This window comes from Fistularia commersonii, chromosome 6, assembly GCF_037954325.1.
Source record: "Fistularia commersonii isolate RoL2024-O1a breed Wild chromosome 6, RoL_Fcom_v1.0, whole genome shotgun sequence".
NCBI classification, from domain to species: Eukaryota; Metazoa; Chordata; class Actinopteri; order Syngnathiformes; family Fistulariidae; genus Fistularia; species Fistularia commersonii.
Window position 1 is genome coordinate 6,462,892 of NC_141289.1, and position 22,366 is coordinate 6,485,257.

At 45.2% G+C, this 22,366-nt stretch overlaps 1 protein-coding gene and 1 long non-coding RNA gene across 5 annotated transcripts in view; one reads left to right on the forward strand and one right to left on the reverse strand.

Moving 5' to 3' along the window:
- cd99 (CD99 molecule) overlaps window positions 1–22,366 on the reverse strand; it is a 47,085-nt gene that overhangs the window by 14,978 nt on the left and 9,741 nt on the right. For 2 of the 4 annotated variants that reach the window (XM_086147844.1, XM_086147845.1), the window contains one exon: window positions 373–405. In XM_086147844.1, the coding sequence (XP_086003970.1) occupies window positions 373–405 (33 nt within the window). Of the gene's footprint in view, window positions 1–372; window positions 406–6,214; window positions 6,419–22,366 lie in introns of those variants that run through there. The other 2 variants (XM_086147843.1, XM_086147846.1) reach the window with 2 other exon arrangements.
- On the forward strand, window positions 2,455–3,250 carry LOC147233234 (uncharacterized). The gene is made up of 3 exons (XR_015106312.1): window positions 2,455–2,470; window positions 2,733–2,794; window positions 3,180–3,250. It is a non-coding gene; the product is annotated as an uncharacterized LOC147233234 (long non-coding RNA).

The following is a 22,366-nucleotide window of genomic DNA, read 5'->3' on the forward strand; positions in this document are numbered from 1 at the left end:
TGCGAGGGCGTCCTTGTCGATTCACACACACCAATTGCAGACCTGTGCATCGGCCAATAACACATGCTCTTTAAAGTAGTCTATAGCACTGTGTATAGGTTAAAAAAATTTTTTATGAATGTCTGTGTCGCAGTTGGTAGGACCGGCAACCCTCCAGTCACAGGGTTGGCTCCATCCATCCACATGCCATGCCATTGTATGATGGCTCTGCTGCCATTAGTGTTTGTGAACAGGTGAACATTTAAATGGCATTGGCACCGCAAAGTGATGAAAATGATTAGTGATAACATACAGTACATCAATTGGAGTAACTATTCAGTCCTTCATATGTATGTGGTAATTATAATGGCAAGTAAGCAAAAAGGTAGTCACCTAGGTCATCTAGGGCGTCGCCCAGGTCAAATCCTGTGTGTGAGAGAGAAAGAGAGAGAGTGAGACAAAGAGAGAGATATCATGGATCATGAGTGTCTTTGACCTTTCTGATCACAACACAGATGCACATCAAGCAGGGAAGCGGCAAAACATCATTATCCTCGTCGTGCGCAAATGCTTTCTCTCCACTTAAAAAGAATACCAAGGAACTGTCCTTTTTCAAAAATATATTCTTCGGCAGCTAAAATTTTTGTGACAAAAGCTGGGATGTTTATCAGGAAACATTTCAGTCAAGGATTCAGGTAGGACCAGAAGGAATAGAGAGTGAACAGTTGTACGTTGCTGTGCTTCAGCATGTGGCCATCACAGGCTTTGCTCATTTGCAAATTGTTTATCTACTCTTAATTCTTGTTCACTTTATCTACATACTATTTGTACATCTGTTCTCAGATGACATTGTGATGTGTAGTGAGAGCAGGGAGCAGGTGGAGGAACATCCGGAGGTGGAGGTGTAACCTGGAAAGAAGGGGGATGAAGGTCAGCCACAACGAGACAAAATGCGTGTGGATTAGAGGAACCCAAGTGGAACGGTGAGTGAAGAAGAGTGAAGTACAGGGAAGAGTAAAGGGAGTAGAGTTTTTAGTACTGAGGGTCAACGGTCAGGAGCAACAGAGAGGGTGGAGAAGAGGTGGAGGTGCATGTGAAACCAGGCTGGAACTATTAGGGAAAAGAGTATCAGGCAGAATGAAAGAAATGGTGAAGAAATCAAAGATGAGAGCAGCCATGGTGTCTGGTTTTGAAACACTGAGGAGAAGACGGGAGGCAGCCTCCTCTTCAGGAGTAAGGAGGATGAAAGGATCAGAGGAACAGGACTTGTTAAATGTTCTGCAGATAAAGTCACATTCAGATGATTTGGACATGGACAGAGGAGGGATTGTGAAGATCTGGTAGAAGGATGCTGTAGTTGGAGCTGCCAGACAGGACTCGAGGAAGACCAGAGAGGGGGTTTATGGATGGACGGAAAGAGGATCCAACCAAGAGGATCCAACCATGGATGGAGGCATTGGCTGTGGTGATCCCTGAAGGAAACAACCCACAGGAGAAAAAGAAGATATACTCTAGACCAGGGGTGTCAAACTCAAATACACAGAGGGACAAAATTTCAAAATCTGTACAAGTTGAGGGCCTTATTGAAATGAACTTATTGTAAACATTGACTCTCAAGTTAACAAAATTTTTAAATCATTGCCCATTGAAACAATATTAAACATTAAATAAACTGAAAATCAATCGCATCAATTTCTTAGGGTTCTATCTGCAGCATTTCCAGGGTAATTTCTCATGAAAACGTTTTTCCACAGCCAGAAAAGAATTTCCTTTCAAGAAAAAAATCCAACATGCCTTGTGGTGGCAATAAGAGTACAAAAAGGAAACATATTACAGCTCAGTTTTCTGCTCTCTGATGCTCTCGAGTCAAAGGCCACAACCTTGAACTAACAAAGCTTATACATTCTTGTCGATAAACAACAACATTACACATTTAATAAAAGAAAAATGTGTTGTATTTATGTCTTGTGGCTCTATAAGAGACATATTCTCATCCCAATGTGACAACCGCCTGATGAATGGTGAAGCTTCTCTCGGCGTCTCATACCAATCCATGAGCTCCCCCTTTTTCATCATTTTTTGACGAGCCTGGAGAAGCGTCTAATTTTTTTCCCCAATTTTTTAACGACACATTCCAATGCATCAACCCTTTCCCGTCAATTGTCGCTTCAATGGAGGACCGTGATATTTCCTTTGGAACACAAAGTGCATAACACTAACTCCGCTTATATTTTCACTAGATTTAGAGAGGAATACAAGCGGTTGACATAACGCTCCAGGACCGTCAAAAAATGACGAGAAAGGGCTTCCTGATACGTCAGTATGTGATGCAAAAGGAAGCTTTCATCATTCATTAGGCAGCTGATGCACTGGGATGAGAATGGGCTGTTGTAAGCAGCATTTCCTGAGTAATCCCCCGTGCATTTTTTTCCCAGATCCTGCCCACCTCCTTTGACCACACATGATGAGCAGATGGGGCTCGCGCTTACAGGTACTTGATTGGCGCTCCAAAGCACTCGTAGTGCATTGTGGGACTTGTAGTATTAATGGTGTGCAACATATCAGCAGCCCTGCTCTAATAGTACTTAAATAGTAATTAAATATTATGCTGTTGGACCAGATAATTATGCTGCGGGAGTTGAGTTTGACATATGTGCTCTAGACAGCCAGATCCCATCTGGGAGTTTACTTCACGGATCAGTATCTGATCACACGCCACAGATTTCCTATACTTCCTCCCCTCATACCCTCAGTCCTGATTGTTTTGAGAAACATGGCTTCCACCTCGGTGACACTGGACGGACCCACGGGATAAGTACGCACGATAGTGTGACTTTAGTGAAACTGCATGCTAGCACGTCACTAAATAAATTACAAACAAGATGCTGCCCTTGGGAATGTAGCCAACACTTCATACAGCTGCTTAAGGACGAAAATATCTTTCCATTAACAAGTGCTAACTGTTACAACTTAATATTAATTTTTGTTGGCCTAGAACTGCATAAAGCTTCAATAGTAGCTGAAGAGCTGACAATTATGACAAGACGTTGGGATCCGGGGTTATCAGTTCTTTCCCAGAGAGCCTCATCAAGCAGCAGCTGTGCAAGAGGGTGGACTCCAACAGGCGTGCAGTACACACCTTTCAAGCCTCATCAGGCTGAGCTTAAGATGTGCCTGATGCTAGCCTATTGTTGTTATAGTGTTAAACTACAGTGGCTACCGCCACATGGGCCCATTTGTGCAGAGACTGGTCAGCACTTCCTGGAGGAGTGTTGAGGAGTGTCATTGCCACAGTAAGATTCATTATCTTTTTGTTCCTGACCCCAGAATTCTTTGTCTCACCTTTCCTTGCATTTTCCTTGTTCCAGAGTTATTTACCTGTCCACATCCCCGGTTCAGAATTCTACATCTCGCCTTTCCTTGCAAATTTCCTGCGACTTGGCCCCAGAGGCAACCCGGATCCAGTACAGTCATCCGTTCACTTCATTTGTAAATAAAGCCCTCAGTGCTTTTTGCATTTGGGTTAGGTACCCTCCCAAAATCATGACACAAGGACCTTGAGTTAAACTCAAATGATCATAACTGGGTGAAAACAAAACATGACTACAAAACTAGCAGCTTCTAATCACTAGATTTAGGCTAATGTAGTAGCATCTGCTATTGCAATAACTACATGTGATGTATTGTGACTCGCCATAGCAACCTACCACTAAGGAGTTTGAAACCTGTTCTTCTGAAAGAGGGGGAACTGCATCAGTGGGACCACTGATTTATCCTGAGGGGATTCACACTGCATCTCCAAAGCCATGACAGGAAAGGTGCCTATTGTGAATTAATAATCAAGTGCCTGACTCACTCTGGAGGCTTCATTTACTTCCAGCTTTGGTTTCTGACTGCCTTAAGTCAGAGTGGTGACCTAAGCCCACCATAATCCTCTTCCTGATTACCTCCACTTCACATTTTGCTGTTTTTGGCTAAAATTACGCTGACTCCATTGAGATGCAATGGCAGAATCTGAGTTTTCACCCACCCCGGGCCAATCATCCAGCTGTTCTGCTTGTCTTTGCCCAGCAGTTTATTTGCATAAAAGGTTAACTTTGTGCAAAAGAGTGACAACCAAAAAGAACACATTCACCAATTTTGAATGGCAGCTTCTCGTGAAAAATACGAGTAAGAGCGAGTGTCTTGGTGTGCCCAAGTCCTTCTCAGAAAGCAAGAGGAAGAAAGCAAGAGCCTTCCTCCAATCTGGGCCGAGGCAGGAAGTGTCTTTGTGGTGGTGCTGCACACATGTTGGGTTTGTCCAAGCTTTGTAATTTTTTTTCCACTTAGAATCAAAAGCACGAGGTGGGAGGATGACAAAGGTCTTCAGGATTGGAGTATTTGAACCAAGTGTCTGGCTGTTGGTCTCTAGGTCCAAAAGTTGTCTAGTCGAAAGAGACAATAAGTCAGACGACACAATAAAGATGAGCCTGTCTGGAGCATCCGTTGCCTTCTCAGGGCTTGATCTCCAGCTTGCTGAGCTGCCGCCCCTCCAATCAGAAGGTTGATTCAATTCCTGGCTCCTCCTGTCTACAAGCCTATATGCCCATGGACAAAGACACTGCCCCCCTCCCCTCCCCCCCATTACTCCTGTGTTTTGTTTTTTTTGCTTCTTTTTAAAAAGAACTCTATTCAAAGGGTCCAAGGTGCTCCTGGCATCTGTCACCGGGGCGAGCAGCTCTGAGGCATTCTGTTTCACACCGGTTCATACCTTGGATTACACATATATAAAGTGGCACCTCTGCAACTAACTGGCGACCAGTCCAGGGTGTACTAGCCTCTTGCCTGATGACAGCTGAGTGCAGGATAAGCAGCAGACAATGGATGGATGGACATTGGCACCTCGGCCTACAAATTCAATTTCTTCTTTGACTCTGTTCGCAAACTAAACTTTCCCATTGAAATTTATTTAAAACCTCTTGATTTGTTGTCCGGCCCTAAAAACAAACTTTTCTTCTAAGACTAGAGACCTTTGCTTTGTTTACATAGTCACCCTTCAGCCACATCAATCAACTTTAGCACATTTTTGTTATTTTGGACAGAACAGATGGTTGACTTAGTGCTCAGCAAGATCTGCGACACAAACACCACGCTCACTTTTAGTTATTATTTCTTTCATCAGATCAACTGAAATAAGTTTAGGCTTCCTCATAACACTATCCCAAGCATTTTTCACTGTACTGGGAGCCTTAATGAGGGATAATTAAATGCGAAAACCACACAGTCCACCTAAGGCTTGTACAGGGGTCGACTCAAAATTTGTTCAAAAACTCATTTTGTTTGTGATCATGGGCCAAGGTTACACTGTATGTCTGTTTTTTTCTGCTGCTATTATCTATTTTATACCGTTTTTATTCTACTGTGAATATACTATGCCTATTTATAATTAATGTCTGACTCGGAGTCACCACTGTTACATATCTTTCTGGACTTGTTCCTGTTTTGAGTTGTAACAACAGTAGATGCGTTGAGCTCTTATATTGAAGCCTTACTAGAAAACGGAAGTGTGGTATGTGGGGGTTGTTGGGTAGGGATGGTATGAAGATGGAAAAAAAAAAGACCAGAATCTCTGCATTTGTTATTTTGTAGTTCGACGCAGTATAGATGACTTTCACCAACCCTTGGTTACATGACTAAATACCGTTGTTCTTGCATGATGACAAAAGATTTGAGTTTTGAGTCTTGGGTACACATCCTGAATAATGAATGCACAGATCAGGGCTACAGGGAACTGGTTCTGGGTTTGATGAGTCAGGATTAGATCACTTGATCCGGATTAGTCTCCTTTGTTTGCAGCCTTGAACCAGGAGTAACAGCTACATATACAAACCGGTCCCACGATCAATCAGTAATCTGAGATAATCCCGAAGAAGACTAAATCCAATGGGTTCAAGATCAATTGGGGAGGGTGGGGGACTCGTGTCCTCCTAGACTTCTGGTTTTGAAAAAACTTTTGAAAGTTAAAGTTTGATTTACCAGAAATTAAGCCAATGGCAATGAATAAATTGGTTAGATGCCCCCCCCCCCCCCCATTCCTCCGGCCGAGCAAACCGTGGTCTCCCTCCGCCCTGCACAACCGCTGCGCCTTATAAGGACAGGCCCACCAAAATACAGGCCGTAATAATAGTAATAACGCGGTGGTTACACACTGCACACACACGTCCGGTCACATCGACACATGGGAGTTCGCCCTCACCTAAGTCTTGTCCAAACGTCCCCGTCAGGAGGAAGACAAGAAGTGCTATCCTAAGGAAGAACTTCATGCCGCACGCTCGCCTTTTCCCTCTTCTTTTTCTTCTTCTTGTTCTCTCAGCAGTGTGTGTGAGTTTGTGCGTGCGAGTGTGTGGAGTGTGTGTCTGTTTTCAGCTCGGGGTTTGTGAGTCAGCTTTGCCGACAACATGGGGCAGGACAGGAGGTGTGGTTCCTCCCGGGGGTGGAGCAGTGTGTGTGTGTGTGTGTGTGTGTGTGTGTGTGTGTGTGTGTGTGTGAGACATGGTTTTTGGAATCTGCAGGGGAAGGGAGAAATCATCTCAAAACCTGTTTGTCTTAGTTTCGAGTGACAGTATTTTGATTACCCATAAAGAATATCCTCCAGGTATTTTACTGGTATGCCACCAACTTCAACTTCAGGTAGTACACTTGTTCTCCATGTACTTCACTGGCACTCCAGATACTTTTGTGATACTCCAGACTCCACTGGTTCTCCATGTACTTCACTGCTTCTCTAGATTCTTCATTGATACTCAATGTACTTCAATGATATCTTATATGCCTAAACAAAACTTCAGAAAAGACCACAAAGGAACCAGGGACCATGGACCTCATCTCCCTAAACCATCTCAGCTGTTACTTCGATGGAGGGTCTTTTTACACTTCCATAACAATTCATGTGATGTAGTTGCTTGCTGGAGCTCATCAGCCACACCCATGATCGGAATCAGAATCTATTTAATTGCCAAATGTGCAATGAACACAGGAATTTGACATGGTAAGACAACGCCTTATAGCGGAAAATTTAAAATAAGAGTTATAATTCATAAGAAAAGAATCATTTACTTAGCAACAAAAAACAATTTGGGCTTAGGAAATATATAAAATTTAAGTAAGATACACAGTGAGAACAGCAAATGTCTAAGGAAATGGGGGGGGGGGGGGTTCAAGGATATGCTGAGGAGGTTGGTGGCTTGCGGAGAAAAAACTATTCAAATGTCTGGTGGTTCTGGTTCTGAATCACCAGGCAGCAGCCTGATGGGAGGATTGTGAACGGGCAGTGAACTGGGTGTGATGGGTGCCTCACTATCCCTCTAGTCTGCTACCTGGGTCCACCATCGTGCAGAACACTCACAGGTTCCTGTTCATGGCCTCTAGCTACTTCAGTTACATTTCAAGTTTACTCCAAGATACCTGATAACTTTCATAGGGTCAAAGTTTGCCTCCTCTGTGAAGATGATTCCTTCTCAAGAATCAAGGACACAAGGATTCTGAGAAGTTTGTCAATGTGAGTTGGTATTTAACAACATCTCATGCCCCTCCCTCCCCCTCCCTCTGAGAGGAGTCTCTTCAGAGAAGCAGAGGTGTGAGAGGCCTCATGAATGCCTTTCATAGCGTCTGACGGGTGGAGGAACAAGATTTGCAGCGACACCTGAAAGTCAGAGCCCTTGGGCCAGGACACAGGGGGCGGTCATTCTTCTCCTTTCGGCTTTTCACTTCAGGGATCGCCATAGCCAATCAACTTCTCCATCAAACCCTATTCTCTGTATCCTCCTTTCTCACACCAACTACCTTCATATCATCTCTCACTACATCCATAAATCTTCTCTTTGGTCTTCCTCCAGACCTCCTGTCTTGCATCGCCAATTCCAGCATCCGTCTACCAATATATTCACTATTCCTCCTCTGTACATGACCGAACCATCTCAGTCTGGCTTCTCTGACCTTCTCTCTAAAACGTCTAACAAGTGTTGTCCCTCTGATAGACTCATTCCTGATCCTATCCATCTTGTTCACTCCCAAAGAGAACTTTAGCATCTTCATCTCTGCGACCTCTAGCTCTTCCTACTGTCTTTTTGTCATTGTAACTGTTTCTAGTCCATACATCATCGCTGGTCTCACCACTGTCTTGTACACCTTTCCTTTCATTATGGCTGTTTTGCTTCTATCGTATAGTACGACTGACACTTTTCTCCCCCCATTCCAGGCTGATTGAGCCCGTCTCTTTACCTCTTTTCCACACTCTCTGCTGCTCTGGACTGTTGACCCCAAGTATCTGAAATCCTCCAACTTCTTGATCTCCACTCCCTGTAGCCTCACCGGTCCACACAGGTTCCTCTTATTCACACACATATACTCATTCTTGCTGCGGCTAACCTTCATTCTTCTCCTTTCTAGTGCATACCTCCACCTCTCTAGATTTTCCTCAACCTGATCTCTGCTCTCACTAGAGATCACAATGTTATCTGTAAACATCATGGTCCATGGAATTTCCTGTCTATCCTCATCTGTCAGCCTGTCCATCACCACTGCAAACAAGAAGGGGCTCCGAGCTGATCCCTGATGGAGTTCCACCTCCACCTTGAACTTCTCTGTCACCCCTAAAGCAGACCACACCGCTGTCTCACAGCTAGCATACATGTGCTGCACCAGTCTAACATACTTCTCTGCCACTCCAGATTTCCTCATACAATACCAGAGCTGTATAGATCATTGTCTCCCTCCTTACTGTCCAACCGAGCATACAAGTCATCGTACACCCTTTGTTTCGACTTTGCTACCTCTATCTTTACCTTACACTATATCTCCTTGTAATCCTGTCTGTTCTCATCAGTCCTCTCAGTGTCCCACTTTTTCTTTGATAACCGCTTTCTCTGTATATGTCAGGGTTCACAGCTGATCCCCGTTGTAATCTGCGCCAGCTGCAGCAGATGCCGCTAATCAAGATCCTTATAAAAGGCAGCGGCACTCTCTGCCTGGCGCCGGGGGATTGTGATCCTCATGGACTACTGTGGGCCCCCCACCCCCCACCCCCCTGCCACGACCCGGGCCCCACCCCGGGCCCCACCCCCCTGCCACGACCCGGGCCCCACCCCCCTGCCACGACCCGGGCCCCACCCCCCTGCCACGACCCGGGCCCCACCTCTGCCACGAACGGGCCCAGGTGTGACCTCTGTTCCCTTCCCGAGTCACGGCCGGGCCCAGTTGGCCGGCGTGACCTCTGTTCCCTTCCCGAGTCACGGCCGGGCCCAGTTGGCCGGCGTGACCTCTGTTCCCTTCCCGAGTTACGGCCGGGCCCAGTTGGCCGGCGTGACCTCTGTTCCCTTCCCGAGTCACGGCCGGGCCCAGTTGGCCGGCGTGACCTCTGTTCCCTCCCGCAACCCGTACTGTTGAGGCCCAGCCTCTGCCGTTCTGTCTGCAACTCGTCTTGTCTGCATCCCGTACTGTTCAGTCTGCCACCCTGCCTGGGGCTCGCCCCGTCTGCAATCCGTACTGTTGAGGCCCAGCCTCTGCCGTTCTGTCTGCATCTCGTCCAGTCTGCATCTGGTATCGTCCAGTCTGCAACTCGTCCAGTCTGCAACTCGTCCCGTCTGTAACCCGTACTGGTGAGGCCCAGCCTCTGCAGTTCTGTCTGCAACCCGTCCAGTCTGCATCTCGTACTGTCCAGTCTGCAACCCGTCCAGTCTGCATCTCGTACTGTCCAGTCTGCGTCCAGTCTGCAACCCGTCCCGTTTTGCCACTTCAACCAAATAAAAGCGCTTTCCACCCATCTCTGCCCCGAAGTGTGGTTCCCTGCTCGAGTCCGCCCCAGCACATCGTGACAGAATATATACCTGCTCTTCCTCATTCCACCACCAAGTCTCCTTTCCTTTTCTACTTTCCTTCCAGATGATACACCAAGTACTCTCTTACCTGTCTCCCTGATAACATTAGCTGTGGCTGTCCAATCATCTGGAAGCTCACTCTGACCACCCAGAGCCTTTCTCAACTCCTCCCTGAAAACCATACAGCACTCCTCCCTTTTCAGCTTCCACCACTTTGTCCTCTGCTCTGCCTTTGACCTCTTGATCTTCCTTGTCACCAGTCATCCACAAACCACCATCCTATGCTGTCTGGCTACACACTCACCTACAACTACTTTGTTGTCACAGATCTCTTTCAGGTTATCTCATCTATACAAAATGTAGTCTGCTTGCGTGCTCCTAACTCCTTACCCTATGTTCCTGTCTTTTCTGGGAAAAGTGTTCACTTCAGCCATTTCCATCCTTTTTGCAAAATCTACCACCATCTGTCCCTCTGTGTTCCTATCCTGTATATCAAACCTGCCCATCACTTCTTCATCCCCTCCATTGCCTGCACCAACATGCCCATTGAAGTCTACACTAATTACTACTCAATCATCTCTGAGGATATTCTGCACTTCATCTCGCTCATTCCAGAACTTCTCCTTCTCCTCAAACACATATCCCACCTGCGGGCCATAGCCACTTACAACACTGACCGTCACACCTTCAATTTCCAGTTTTAAGACCCATAAGTCTATCTGACTTTCTTTTCACCTCCAGAACATTCCTGACAAACTCCTCCTTCAAGATACCTCCTACTCCATTTTTTGTGAGTACCATGATATTATTTGTGGAGCTAATGCGGCTGTAATTAAGGTATTTATCCTATGACAGCACAATGAGGCAAAATACCTGAATGCAGAGAAAAAGAGACAGAAAGTAGAAGAGTTAAAGAGGAATCTAACATTCTAGCAGTTGTTATTCACCAGAGCAAAATCGCAAAGTAAAGCTACAATGAAAGCAAGTTTAATATGGCACAGGAGGTAGCCAAATCAGCTCAGCCATTTACGAAGGGAGTTTCTGAAGACATGCATGATAAATTTTTGCATGGTCTTGTGTCCTAAAAAAGCAAATGTTGATAAATGTAAGCCTGAGTAGAAATACGGTTGCAAGATCTGATAAGTGCGGTGAAAAAAGTGGACCACTGGGAAGGATATGAGTAAAGAGTCAGGAGGAGAACTGTAATGATGAGTGTGCTAAAGTCCTAAAAATTGAGCGTGTAATGAGCACTGTAACGCAAACCGTAAACTTTATCTGAATTTAAGGTTTAAATTACAGGTAATATTAGGAAAATTCTCAATAGAGTTTTTGAGCTCAGCAAGGAAAACTGTCAGTTCATGGACAGTAAAGGAAAAGACTCCATAGTTTTGTGGGATGGAAAGGGGAAATGTGATATAACAGCTCATCTCACCGTCTGAAACCTTCAGCTTCTGTAACATGACTGCATGATCACTGACATGTATGATGCAGTGAAGGCAATTCAAGTGAAATTGCTTTAATGGGAGACACAAATGCACTAGAGCAACTTGTTTCACTTTCACTATTGGCAATTCATGTTGAACTAAGTTTGTGCAACGGTTTTCCGGATTGTACACTTTGCTGATATACTGAGAGCATTGTGTTTGGCAGCACATATTTGCGTGAAAAGCTGTTCTTGGTGATAAAGATTCACAGAACAGCACACAGAAGTAGTCTCACTGATGAACACAAAAATCTCCATAACACAGGACCTGACACCAAATGTCAACAAACTCATTGCCAAAACATCCAGCTTTGACAAAATGGCATCATGTTATGATTTGCTATTTTAATTTTTGCTGAAAAGTGCAAATTTTATTATATTTCCAGTTTTTGCAGCATATTCATATTTTGAATTTGTATAATTTTGAAAGAATATATTTTATGGAGAGAGAAATCTTTCTAGATATTTAAAATGCAATTTTATTTTCTATAAAAAGACATGAGCAAAGAAATTTGAATGTTTTGAATTTGTTATTTTAACATTTACTTAAAAGCACCATTTTCACATTTTTTTCACAATTTTACTTTTGCAACATATTTTTGGTATCATTTGACATGTTTGACAAGATATCTTTTTATGGCAGGCAGAATATTTCAAGTTATTTAAAGTTTAAGTGTATTGATTCTGGAATGATATCCCTGTCTGTTTTTATTCATGTTCAAAAAACATTTAGTTTTCATGTGTTCACTAAATTTTTATCCTGTTCTACCTATGACCTAAAGTGTGCTTTGAGTTTTGGCTACCTGTGGAATTGAGTTTGACACCCAGATTCAATTTTTAGGTTTAGACTCGAAACCCAAAATTGATGCACCCTCAGGGCGGCACTGGCCCATGTCTCTCCAAGCCTGCCTTGGGGGGGCATGGAGCAGTGTCTTCCTGTGCCTGTCCCAAGCCCGGATAAATGCAGAGGGTTGCGTCAGGAAGGGCATCCGGCGTAAAACTTTTGCCAAAACCAAACGTGTGAGTCAACCATAACTATATCATACCGGATCGGTCGCGGACCGGGTTAACAACGACCGCCATTGGTACTGATGACCTACAGGGTACTAATGGAAATTGGGCTACTGTGGGCCGAAGAACAAGAACAAGAAGAAGAGGAGGAGTGTGTGTTCGGAGGCTGAGAGAGAGGAAAGGAAAGAGCCTGGGACTGAGAGTAGGGACTCTGAATATTGGGACTATGACAGGAAAAGGTAGAGTTGGCCGACATGATGCAGAGAAGGAAGGTGGATATACTGTGTGTCCAGGAGACCAGGTAGAAAGGTAGTAAGGCTCGAAGCTTAGGAGCAGGCTATAAGTTGTACTATTATGGTACTGACAGGAAGAGAAATGGAGTAGGAGTTATCTTGAAGGAGGAGTTTGTTAGGAACGTCCTAGAGGTGAAAAGAATGTCAGATAGACTTATAAGTCTGAAACTGGAAATTGAAGGTGTGATGCTCAATGTTGTTAGTGGCTATGCCCCGCAGGTGGGATGTGAATTTGAAGAGAAGGAAAAGTTCTGGAATGAGTTAGATGAAGTGACGCAGAATATTCCTAGAAATGAGAGTGGTAATTGGTGCAGACTTCAATGGACATGTTGGTGAAGGCAATAGAGGGGATGAAGAAGTGATGGGCAGATTTGATATACAGGATAGGAATGCAGAGGGACAGATGGTGGTAGATTTTGCAAAAAGGATGGAAATGGCTGTAGTGAACACCTTTTTCCAGAAAAAGCAGGAACATAGGGTAACTTATAAGAGCGGAGGTCAGAGCACGCAAGTAGACTACATCTTGTATAGACGAGTTAACCTGAAAGAGAGCAGCGACTGCAAAGTAGTTGTAGGTGAGTGTGTAGCCAGACAGCATAGGATGGTGGTTTGTAGGATGACTCTGGTGACAAACAGCTGAAGCTAGGCTGCACCATAGGACTCTGGTGGGAGTCGTCACATGGGGCCGAGCTGGCCTAGGTTCCTTCCCAACCCCCCAAATGAACACCAGGGGGAAGGAGAGGAGGCGCCTGGTCCAAGAGGAGGTGAGAGCAGCTGTGGAGGAATCAAGATCTTGCAAGGTGGTGGGCATGAGACAGCAGGGAGCCTAGACAAGATGGGAAAATGCGCTTTAGAGGAAAGTTACCTGGACGGAGATCTGGAAAGCTGAGCCCCATCGCATCAAATTTCTTGTCCAGGCAGTGTATGATGTGCTGCCCAGTCCATCGAACCTGCATACTTGGGGCTTAGCGGAGTCGCCAGCCTGCCCATTGTGTTCTAAGAGAGGCACCTTAGTACACGTCCTAAGCTGCTGCACTACAGCATTAGAAGGGCGCTACCGATGGAGGCATGACCAAGTCCTGAAAACCATCGCTGAGGCACGCAGCACAGGGTTGGTTTGGGCAAAGCAGTTCCGCCCTGCCAAGACCTCCATTGGCTTTGTCAGGGCTGGGGAGCAGGCGGCCACAGCTAAAAGAACACCAGCAGGCATCCTGACATCTGCAAGAGACTGGCAGCTGCTAGTGGACCTTGGAAAACAGCTTAAGTTCCCTAGCCATATTGCAACCACCACCCTCCGTCCTGACATTGTCCTTGTATCAGAGGCCACCAAGCAAGTGATAATGCTGGAGTTGACCGTCCCGTGGGAAGACCGCCTGGAAGAGGCTTTTGAGAGCTCTCCAAGTACACGGGACTGGTCAGGGAGTGCCAGCAAGCAGGATGGAGGGCACAATGCCTTCCAGTGAAAGTGGGCTGCAGGGGATTTGCGGCCCGGTCCTATGCCAGCGCTCTGGGTTGTCTGGGCATTGTCGGGCAGCATAGAAGAGCCATCCGCAATACCACCGAAGCGGCAGAGAGGGCCTCAAGATGGCTGTGGCTCAAGAGAGGAGAGCCATGGAGTCATGGTAGCTGGCGTGCCAACTGGACACAAGCCGGGGTCTGATCAGCCCTGGCTGGGTCACCTGGATGAGGGTGTATGATGTTGAAAGACCCGAAACACCCAATGATCCCAGGAACATCACTGAGGATGTGTCCAGGTGCATTAGTATATGTATTTACACATAAGAGCGGAGGTCGGAGCACGCAGGTAGACTACATTTTGTATAGACGAGTTAACCTGAAAGAGATCAGCGACTGTAAAGTAGTTGTAGATGAGTGTGTAGCCAGACAGCATAGGATGGTGGTTTGTAGGATGACTCTGGTGACAAGGAAGATGAAGAGGACAAAGGCAGAGCAGAGGACAAAGTGGTGGAAGCTGAAAAGGGAGGAGTGTTGCATGGTTTTCAGGGAGGAGTTGAGAAAGGGTCTGGGTGGTCAGGGTGAGCTTCCAGATGATAGGACAACAGCAGCTAGTGTTATCAGGGAGACAGGTAGAAGAGTACTTGGTGTGTCATCTGGAAGGAAAGTAGATAAGGAGACTTGGTGGTGGAATGAGAAAGTGCAGGAGTATATACGGAGAAAGCAGATAGCAAAGAAGAGGTGGGACACTGAGAGGACTGAAGAGAACAGACAGGAGTTCAGGGAGATGTTGCGAAAGGTAAAGATAGAGGTAGCAAAGGCAAAACAAATGGCGTACGATGACTTGTATGCTCAGTTGGATAGTAAGGAGGGTGAGAATGATCTATACAGGTCGGCGAAACAGAGAGATAAAGATGGAAAGGATGTACAACAGGTCCGGGTGATTAAGGACAGAGAGGGAAATGTATTGACAGATGCTAGAAGATTGATGGGAAGATGGAAAGAGTACTTTGAAGAGCTGATGAATGTGGAAAATGAAAGAGAGGCAAGGGTAGAAGAGGGGACTATTGTAGACCACTAAGTAGCACAAATTAGTAAAAGTGAAGTGAGGAAGGCATTGAAGAGGATGAAGAGTGGAAAAGCAGTTGGTCCTGATGATATATCTGTGGAGGTGTGGAAGTGTCTAGGAGAGGCAGCGGTAGATTTTTTGACTAGATTATTCAACAGGATCTTAGAGAGTAAGAAGATGCCTGAAGAATGGAGACAAAGTGTGATGGTGCCTATTTTTAAGAATAAAGGGGATGTGCAGAATTCTGGCAACTATAGAGGAATAAAGTTGATGAGCCATACAATGAAGTTATGGGAAAGAGTAGTGGAAACTAGACTGAGAGCAGAAGTCAGCATTTGTGAACAGCAGAATGGCCTCATGCCTAGGAAGAGTACTACAGATGCAGTATATGCGTTGAGAATGCTAATATAGAAGTACAGAGAAGGCCAGAAGGAGCTGCATTGTGTTTTTGTAGACCTAGAAAAAGCATATGACAGGGTGCCAAGAGAGGAGCTCTGGTATTGTATGAGGAAGTCTGGAGTGGCAGAGAAGTATGTTAGACTGGTGCAGCACATGTATGCTAGCTGTGAGACACTGGTACGGTGTGCTGTAGGGGTAACAGAGAAGTTCAAGGTGGAGGTGGGTCTCCATCAGGGATCAGCTCTGAGCCCCTTCTTGTTTGCAATGGTGATGGATAGGCTGACAGATGAGGTTAGACAGGAATCCCCATGGACCATGATGTTTGCGGATGACATTGTGATTTGTAGTTAGAGCAGACATGAGGTAGAGGAAAATCTAGAGAGGTGGAGGTATGCTCTGGAAAGGAGAGGAATGAAAGTTAGTCGCAGCAAGACAGAATATATGTATGTGAATGAGAGGAACTCGGGTGGAACCTTGAGGCTGCAGGGAGTGGAAATCAAGAAGCTGGAGGGTTTCAGGTACTTGGGGTCAACAGTCCAGAGCAACGGAGAGTGTGGAAAAGAGGTGAAGAGACAGGTCCAAGCAGGTTGGAATGGATGGAGAAAAGTATCAGGGGTACTATGCGATAGAAGACTTTTAGCCATAATGAAAGGAAAGGTGTACAAGACAGTGGTGAGACCAGCGATGATGTATGGACTAGAAACTGTTACAATGACCAAAAGACAGCAGGCAGAACTAGAGGTCGCAGAGATGAAGATGCTAAAGTTCTCTTTGGGAGTGACCAGGATGGATAGGATCAGGAATGAGTCTATCAGAGGAACAGCACATGTTAGATGTTTTGGAGAGAAGGTCAGAGAAGCCAGACTGAGATGGTTCGGTCATGTACAGAGGAGGGATAGAAAATATATTGGTAGACGGATGCTGGAATTGGAGCTGCCAGGCAAGAGATCTGGAGGAAGACCAAAGAGAAGATTTATGGACGTAGTGAGAGATGATATGAAGGTAGTTGGTGTGAGAGAGGAGGATACGGAGAATAGGGTTAGATGGAGAAAGTTGACTTGCTGTGGCGACCCCTGAAGGGAAAAGCCGAAAGAAGAAGAGGAAGAAGAACTCTAAACCCAAAATTGAATCTAATGCTGCTGTTGAAACAAAGACAGTCAGTGTTTCTGCAGCTCTACTGGCCTCTAGTAGTGGCAAAGGAAATTACAATAGTCATTGCAAGGAGTCTTGAGGGGATTCCTTTGTTCTAATATTGTTTCTGCTGAAGTACACAGTGCTAAGCGCATCGTCATCTTGCATGTCCTATTCATCCTTTTTTCCTCCACATTGATTCCCTGAAGAACGAGCAGAGGGACCCATCATGTCAGGCCGAACCCATAACTTTGTCCTAGAAGAACAGATATAGGTTGTACTTCTGTGAAGCCTCATCAGCGCACTATTAAGTCTGTGCTCGTCTTCTCAATTGGAGGGCCTGTCAACCGCTTCATCTTGAATAAGGGCGTCGTGGCACAGGAGGTAGAGCAACTGTCTTTGGAGTCAAACATTTCTGGTTTGATTCCAGGCTCCTCCTAGTGTGTCAAAGTGTTGTTGAGCAAGACACTGAACCCCTGGTGCTGGTGGATGGCAGCCTACTGCTCATGCTTCATCCATGATGGGTGAATTGCGGAGAACAAATTTCCACACGGGAATTAATAAAGGAAAAATCATTATTATTATAATACAGATTAGACCATTCTGAAGATGGAGTCATATTAAACAATGGAAAGTTCAACATAGAAAACGGAGGAGAGTACAGCCATGTTTTCTGGTTGAGAGACACTGATGAGAAGACATGAGGCACAGCTGGATGCATTAGACATGAAGATATAGATGTTCTCTTTGGGAATGAGATGGATGGAGAGGATCAGGAATGAGTCCATCAGGGGGACAGCACATGTTAGACGTTCTGGAGATAAAGTCTGACTGAGATGGACATGGACTGAGGAAGGATGGCAAAGACCTGGGTAGAATGATGCTGAGGTTGGAGCTGCCAGGCAGGAGGTCAATGGGAACACCAGATGGACCAGAAATGTATATGTTTAAGAACAGGAGCCATATCTCATCCACATAGGGGTTGATGAGATGGTTCAAAGGTTTTCCATCCAGATGGGCGTAAACCAGTATCTTCCACTGGATCTTCAGTGCCCCCTGCTGTCTCAAAGTTACAGTTACAGTTACAGTAAATACTGGTGGATTGTCTCCAGGGTGTCACCCAGTGTTTGTGTACACCAGCAGGATGGAGAACTTTAAGCCTCTCAGTGGAATCCAGAGAACCTATATATCTCTTACTCTTTCCCCCTCTCTAACAAAGGAGATGGTTTGATTCATTTCTGTGTGGAATTTGCATGTTCTCCCATGTCTGTGTGAGCTTCCTCCAGGTTCTCTGGTTTCCTCCGACAGCCGTAACATGATGGAGGTTCACTGAAGAGCCTACATAGTTCAGATGTGTGTATGAGAGGGTGAATGGTTGTATGTCTCAATATGTTGTATAAATGAGAGGGTGAAAGGAAAAACAAACTGACAAAAAAATGGGTGGGTAGGGTTTTGGGCGGGACCCGTCATTAGAACGGAAGAAGCCTCTCGGATGAGGGGTGAAACATCTTCAAGTGAAGAAATTCAATTCCAGTTGCCACAACAAGGAGATTTCCACAGGAATTCAACATTACCTGGATGACTGAGAACCTCCACAGACAATGAATGAATTAATTGCCATCTATATTTTCTTTGTGTCCGTCTGTCATCTCCTCTCATTTCTACAGCACTTTGATGAAAAATTCTCCGTTGATATATGATATTATTGTAAAAGTGCAAAACACTGACAAACACCTTCCAGTCCATTGGCTTGGCTTGATGATCAACTGCAACAAAAAGCATGTACTTGAGCTTGAGAAAGGATCTGCTCCACAAGATCAACTGTGATTCCAAAGCAGCATAACAGTCTCGTTATTGAGATGGAAGGATTATTAGTGCTTTGGCTGGAAGCCCAACATCAGCAGTGAATTCTTGTGACGCTTCTGTTGATTCAGAAGAAGGTGGCTAAAAGATTGGTTGAGACCTTGCGTGCAGTTCTGGGCTTGTGCTAATTCGTATAACCTGCACCATGATTGTGTTATCAGTACGAAAGACACCTGTCCACAACCTCAAACAGCCACGCTTCAAACTCCACCACGGCCAAGACCAAAGCGCTTTCAAGGGACACCAGAAACAAAATTGTAGACCTGTACCACTGCAGCTTGGTGTGAAGAAATCCACTGTGGGAGCAATAATTAGAAAATGAAAGACATACAAGACCACTGATAATCTCCCTCGATCTGGGGTTCCACGCAAGATCTCACCCGTGGGGTCAAAATGATCACAAGAACGGTGTGCAAAAATCCCAGAACCACATGGGGGGACCTAGTGAAAACATGCAGAGAGCTGGTACCAAAGTTAAAAAGGCTACCATCAGTAAACGCTATGCTGCAAGGGATTCAAATCTTGCAGGGCTAGACATGTCCCCCTGCTTACGTCAGTCCAGAAGAAGATTGGGAGAATGTCCTACGGTCAGATGAATCCAAAATAGAACTTTTTGATAAAAACTCAACTTGTTGTATTTGGAGGAGAAAGAACGCTGGATTGCATCCAAATAACACCATACCTATCTTGAAGCACGGGGATGGAAACATCATGCCTCAGGGCTGTTTTTTTGCAAAAGGACGGGGGGGAGGATTGATCTGTATAAAGCAAAGAATGAATTGGTATCATGAGATTTTTAGTGAAAACCTCCTTCCATCAGCAAGGGCATTGAAGATAAAACGTGGCTGAATCTTTCAGCATGACAATGATCCCAAACACACTGCCTGGGCAATGAGGAGTAGCTTCGTGAGAAGCATTTCAAGGTCCTGGAGTGGCCTAACCAGTCTTCAGATCTCAACCCCATAGATAATCTTTGGAGGGAGTTGAAAGTCTGTGTTGCCCAGCAACAGCCCCAAAACATCACTGCTCTAGAGTCGATCTGTAAGAATGAATGGGCCAAAATAGCAGCAACAGTGTGCAAAAACCTTTTGAAGACTTACAGAAAACATTTGACCTCTGTCATTGCCAGAAAAGGGTACGTAACAAAGTATTTCATTGAGATGAACTTTTTTTCTTGACCAAATACTTATTTGCCACCATGATTCGCAAATAAATGAATTAAAAAAATCAGACAATGAGATTTTCTGGATTTTTTTTCACTGTCTCTCATGGTTGAAGCGTACCTATGATGTAAATTACAGGCTGCCGTCATCATTTTAAGTGGGAGAACTTGCACAATTGGTGGCTGACTAAAGACTTTTTTGCTCCACTGTATGTTCTAAGCAGGATAGGATCATTTGAATGTTGACTACCTGTGTGCTGCAGCCGGTTGTCACGGACCACTCAACATCATCAAATCCTCCACAAAGTACATCAAATGCAACATAGTAATTATTCCCTCACATGTCTGGACACATTCTGGGAACGGTCAATATGATCTTCTCCTTCTTCATCAAGGTCTCTGGCCTTCTTGCACACATAAATAACTCCTGTGGTTGTTATAAATTTCGCGCTGATTTCAGGCACAGCTCGAGAACAGACGCTTCATTAAATGTGTTCATGGATTCGTCCTTGGAGCGCGGCAGTGTGGCGTCATGCCCAGACAGCATCGCTAGGGGTCATTTAAAGAGAAGATCCTTAAACGTGGCTTGGGGCCAGTGCCGCGGAGCTGCGGTTACCCCACTCTGTGACGGTAACATTTATCAGATGTCGGTACAAGAAGCTTTCTGTTCTTCTGCAAGAAGAAAGGCGTCTTTAGAAATTCCAAGTGTGGAAATTCCTCTCCTGCGGCCAGAGGTGTATTGACATGATTTTGGACTTTTTTGTTTTTAAAGTTTCCCGGAGGGTGGCAAGCTGGCCTCCAAAAACTCCAATATCTGAAACAGTCTCGAACATCAAACTCTCCCAGAAGATGGAAAATCAACCCATTGGAGACCTTCTTGTACTTGACCTTGTCAACACGTGGGACAACAGGACCTTTCCATTTAGAGCTGTTTGCAGTTAGTTAGCTAGTTTTTGTGTCATTTCTGCTCAGTGCAGATGCTCTCATGAAGACTGTTAAGCAGAACAAGTTTCCCCGTCCGCTTCAATGTCTTGTTCTTCTTCTTTGGGCTGCTCCCTTCAGGGGCCACAGACAATCAGCTGCCTCCATCTAATCCTCTCCTTTGTCCATCTAACTCCCTGTTCTCTTCCACTTCCTCTATAAACCTTCTCTTCTGGTCTTCCCCTGGACCTCCTGCCTGACAATTCCAACCTCAGCATCCTTCTACCCAGATCTATGCTATCCCTCTGTCCATGTCCAAACATCTCAGTCTGACATTATCTCCACAACATCTCTGATGGACTCCTTCCTGACTCTCCATCCCCCTCATTCCCGAGGAGAAGCTCCACATCTTCATCTCTGCCTCTTGTCTTCTCCTCAGTGTCTCTTAATCAGATAACACCTCTGTCTTCCACACATTTCCTTTTTAGCTGATCCTCTTTGACCACCCTTGAAACATGTCTCCACCTCTTCTCTATCCCTTCTGCTGCTCTAGACTGTTAGCCCTCTGTACTCAAACTCTTCCACCTCTCATGCATGACCAATCTCCAGACCTTTGCAGGTTTCCATGAAGGATCATGTCTGAACACCCTCCCAGTAAAACCTCCAGCAGTGTACCTGCACGGATTTGCCCTGACTTGAAATGGGAACTCATCCTGAACATTGACATTCGCAGGATTTCACATCGTTATTAGCCACTCTAACATTTCCTATTAATATCCTTTTTAATCTTCTCCAATCACCAGATGTTCTTTTTTTCCTATTGTGACATTGTGCAGCACACAACACCACAAAAGACCCGCGGGCCACCATTGCCTGTTTTGGAAGGGATCTTTTTTGGATGAGAGGCACTGGGACAAAGCCCCATACATCAAATATAACCTGGAGAAAGACTACGATTCCCCGCCATTGGAGATCTTTCCCCGCAAATGAGTATGTAATATGCGTCAGATCAGCGTGAATGATCACCCCATGGCTTCTCCTCATCCCTGTGGAGCAAAGTTCCCAAGACAGAGTCTGCAAAACAACCCCCATCTTATCTGCCCTGTGTTTTCCAGACCTTTGGTAACTAATCATGTTGCAGAAGGGTTTCAAATGAAGAATCTGTCCAAGGCAATGATCTGCTGAGCCCGTGAGAAGATGTAATGATCAGGGGGTATTAGAGGGCAAACGCTTTGCGTTTGGTTGGACACATTGACGTTAACCTCATCAGTTGTGATCCTTCAGTTCTGTTCATCCATTGTTCATGTAAAGGGTAAAAGGTTCACAGCCAAAAGGTTCCCTGGTTCAATTCCATCCTTTCTATGTGGAGTCTCTATGTTCCCTCCATAAAGCTGGAAAGCAGACTTCAGCATCCCTGTTCGGCCTGCATGAAATCAATCAGAACATGAATGGAAAAAAATGTATTACATTCATGTTATACCAGTGTCTCTTTCTGTTTCTATTCACACCAGACTGCATAGATTATGCTTATGTACTATGAATACAACTTGTCTATTTGTCTTTTACCCTAATCCTGTACATACTCCGAGCTGGGAGCTCTCACAGCAAAATTCCACTGTGCCTGCACAATGACAATTAAAAATCTTGATTCTTGAATCTAGCTTTTCTGTTATCGTTGGTTCGGCTCTAGAGCACCATTCAAGTTTCTCATGTGGCCCCTTGTGAAAATTAAATTTCCTACCCTTG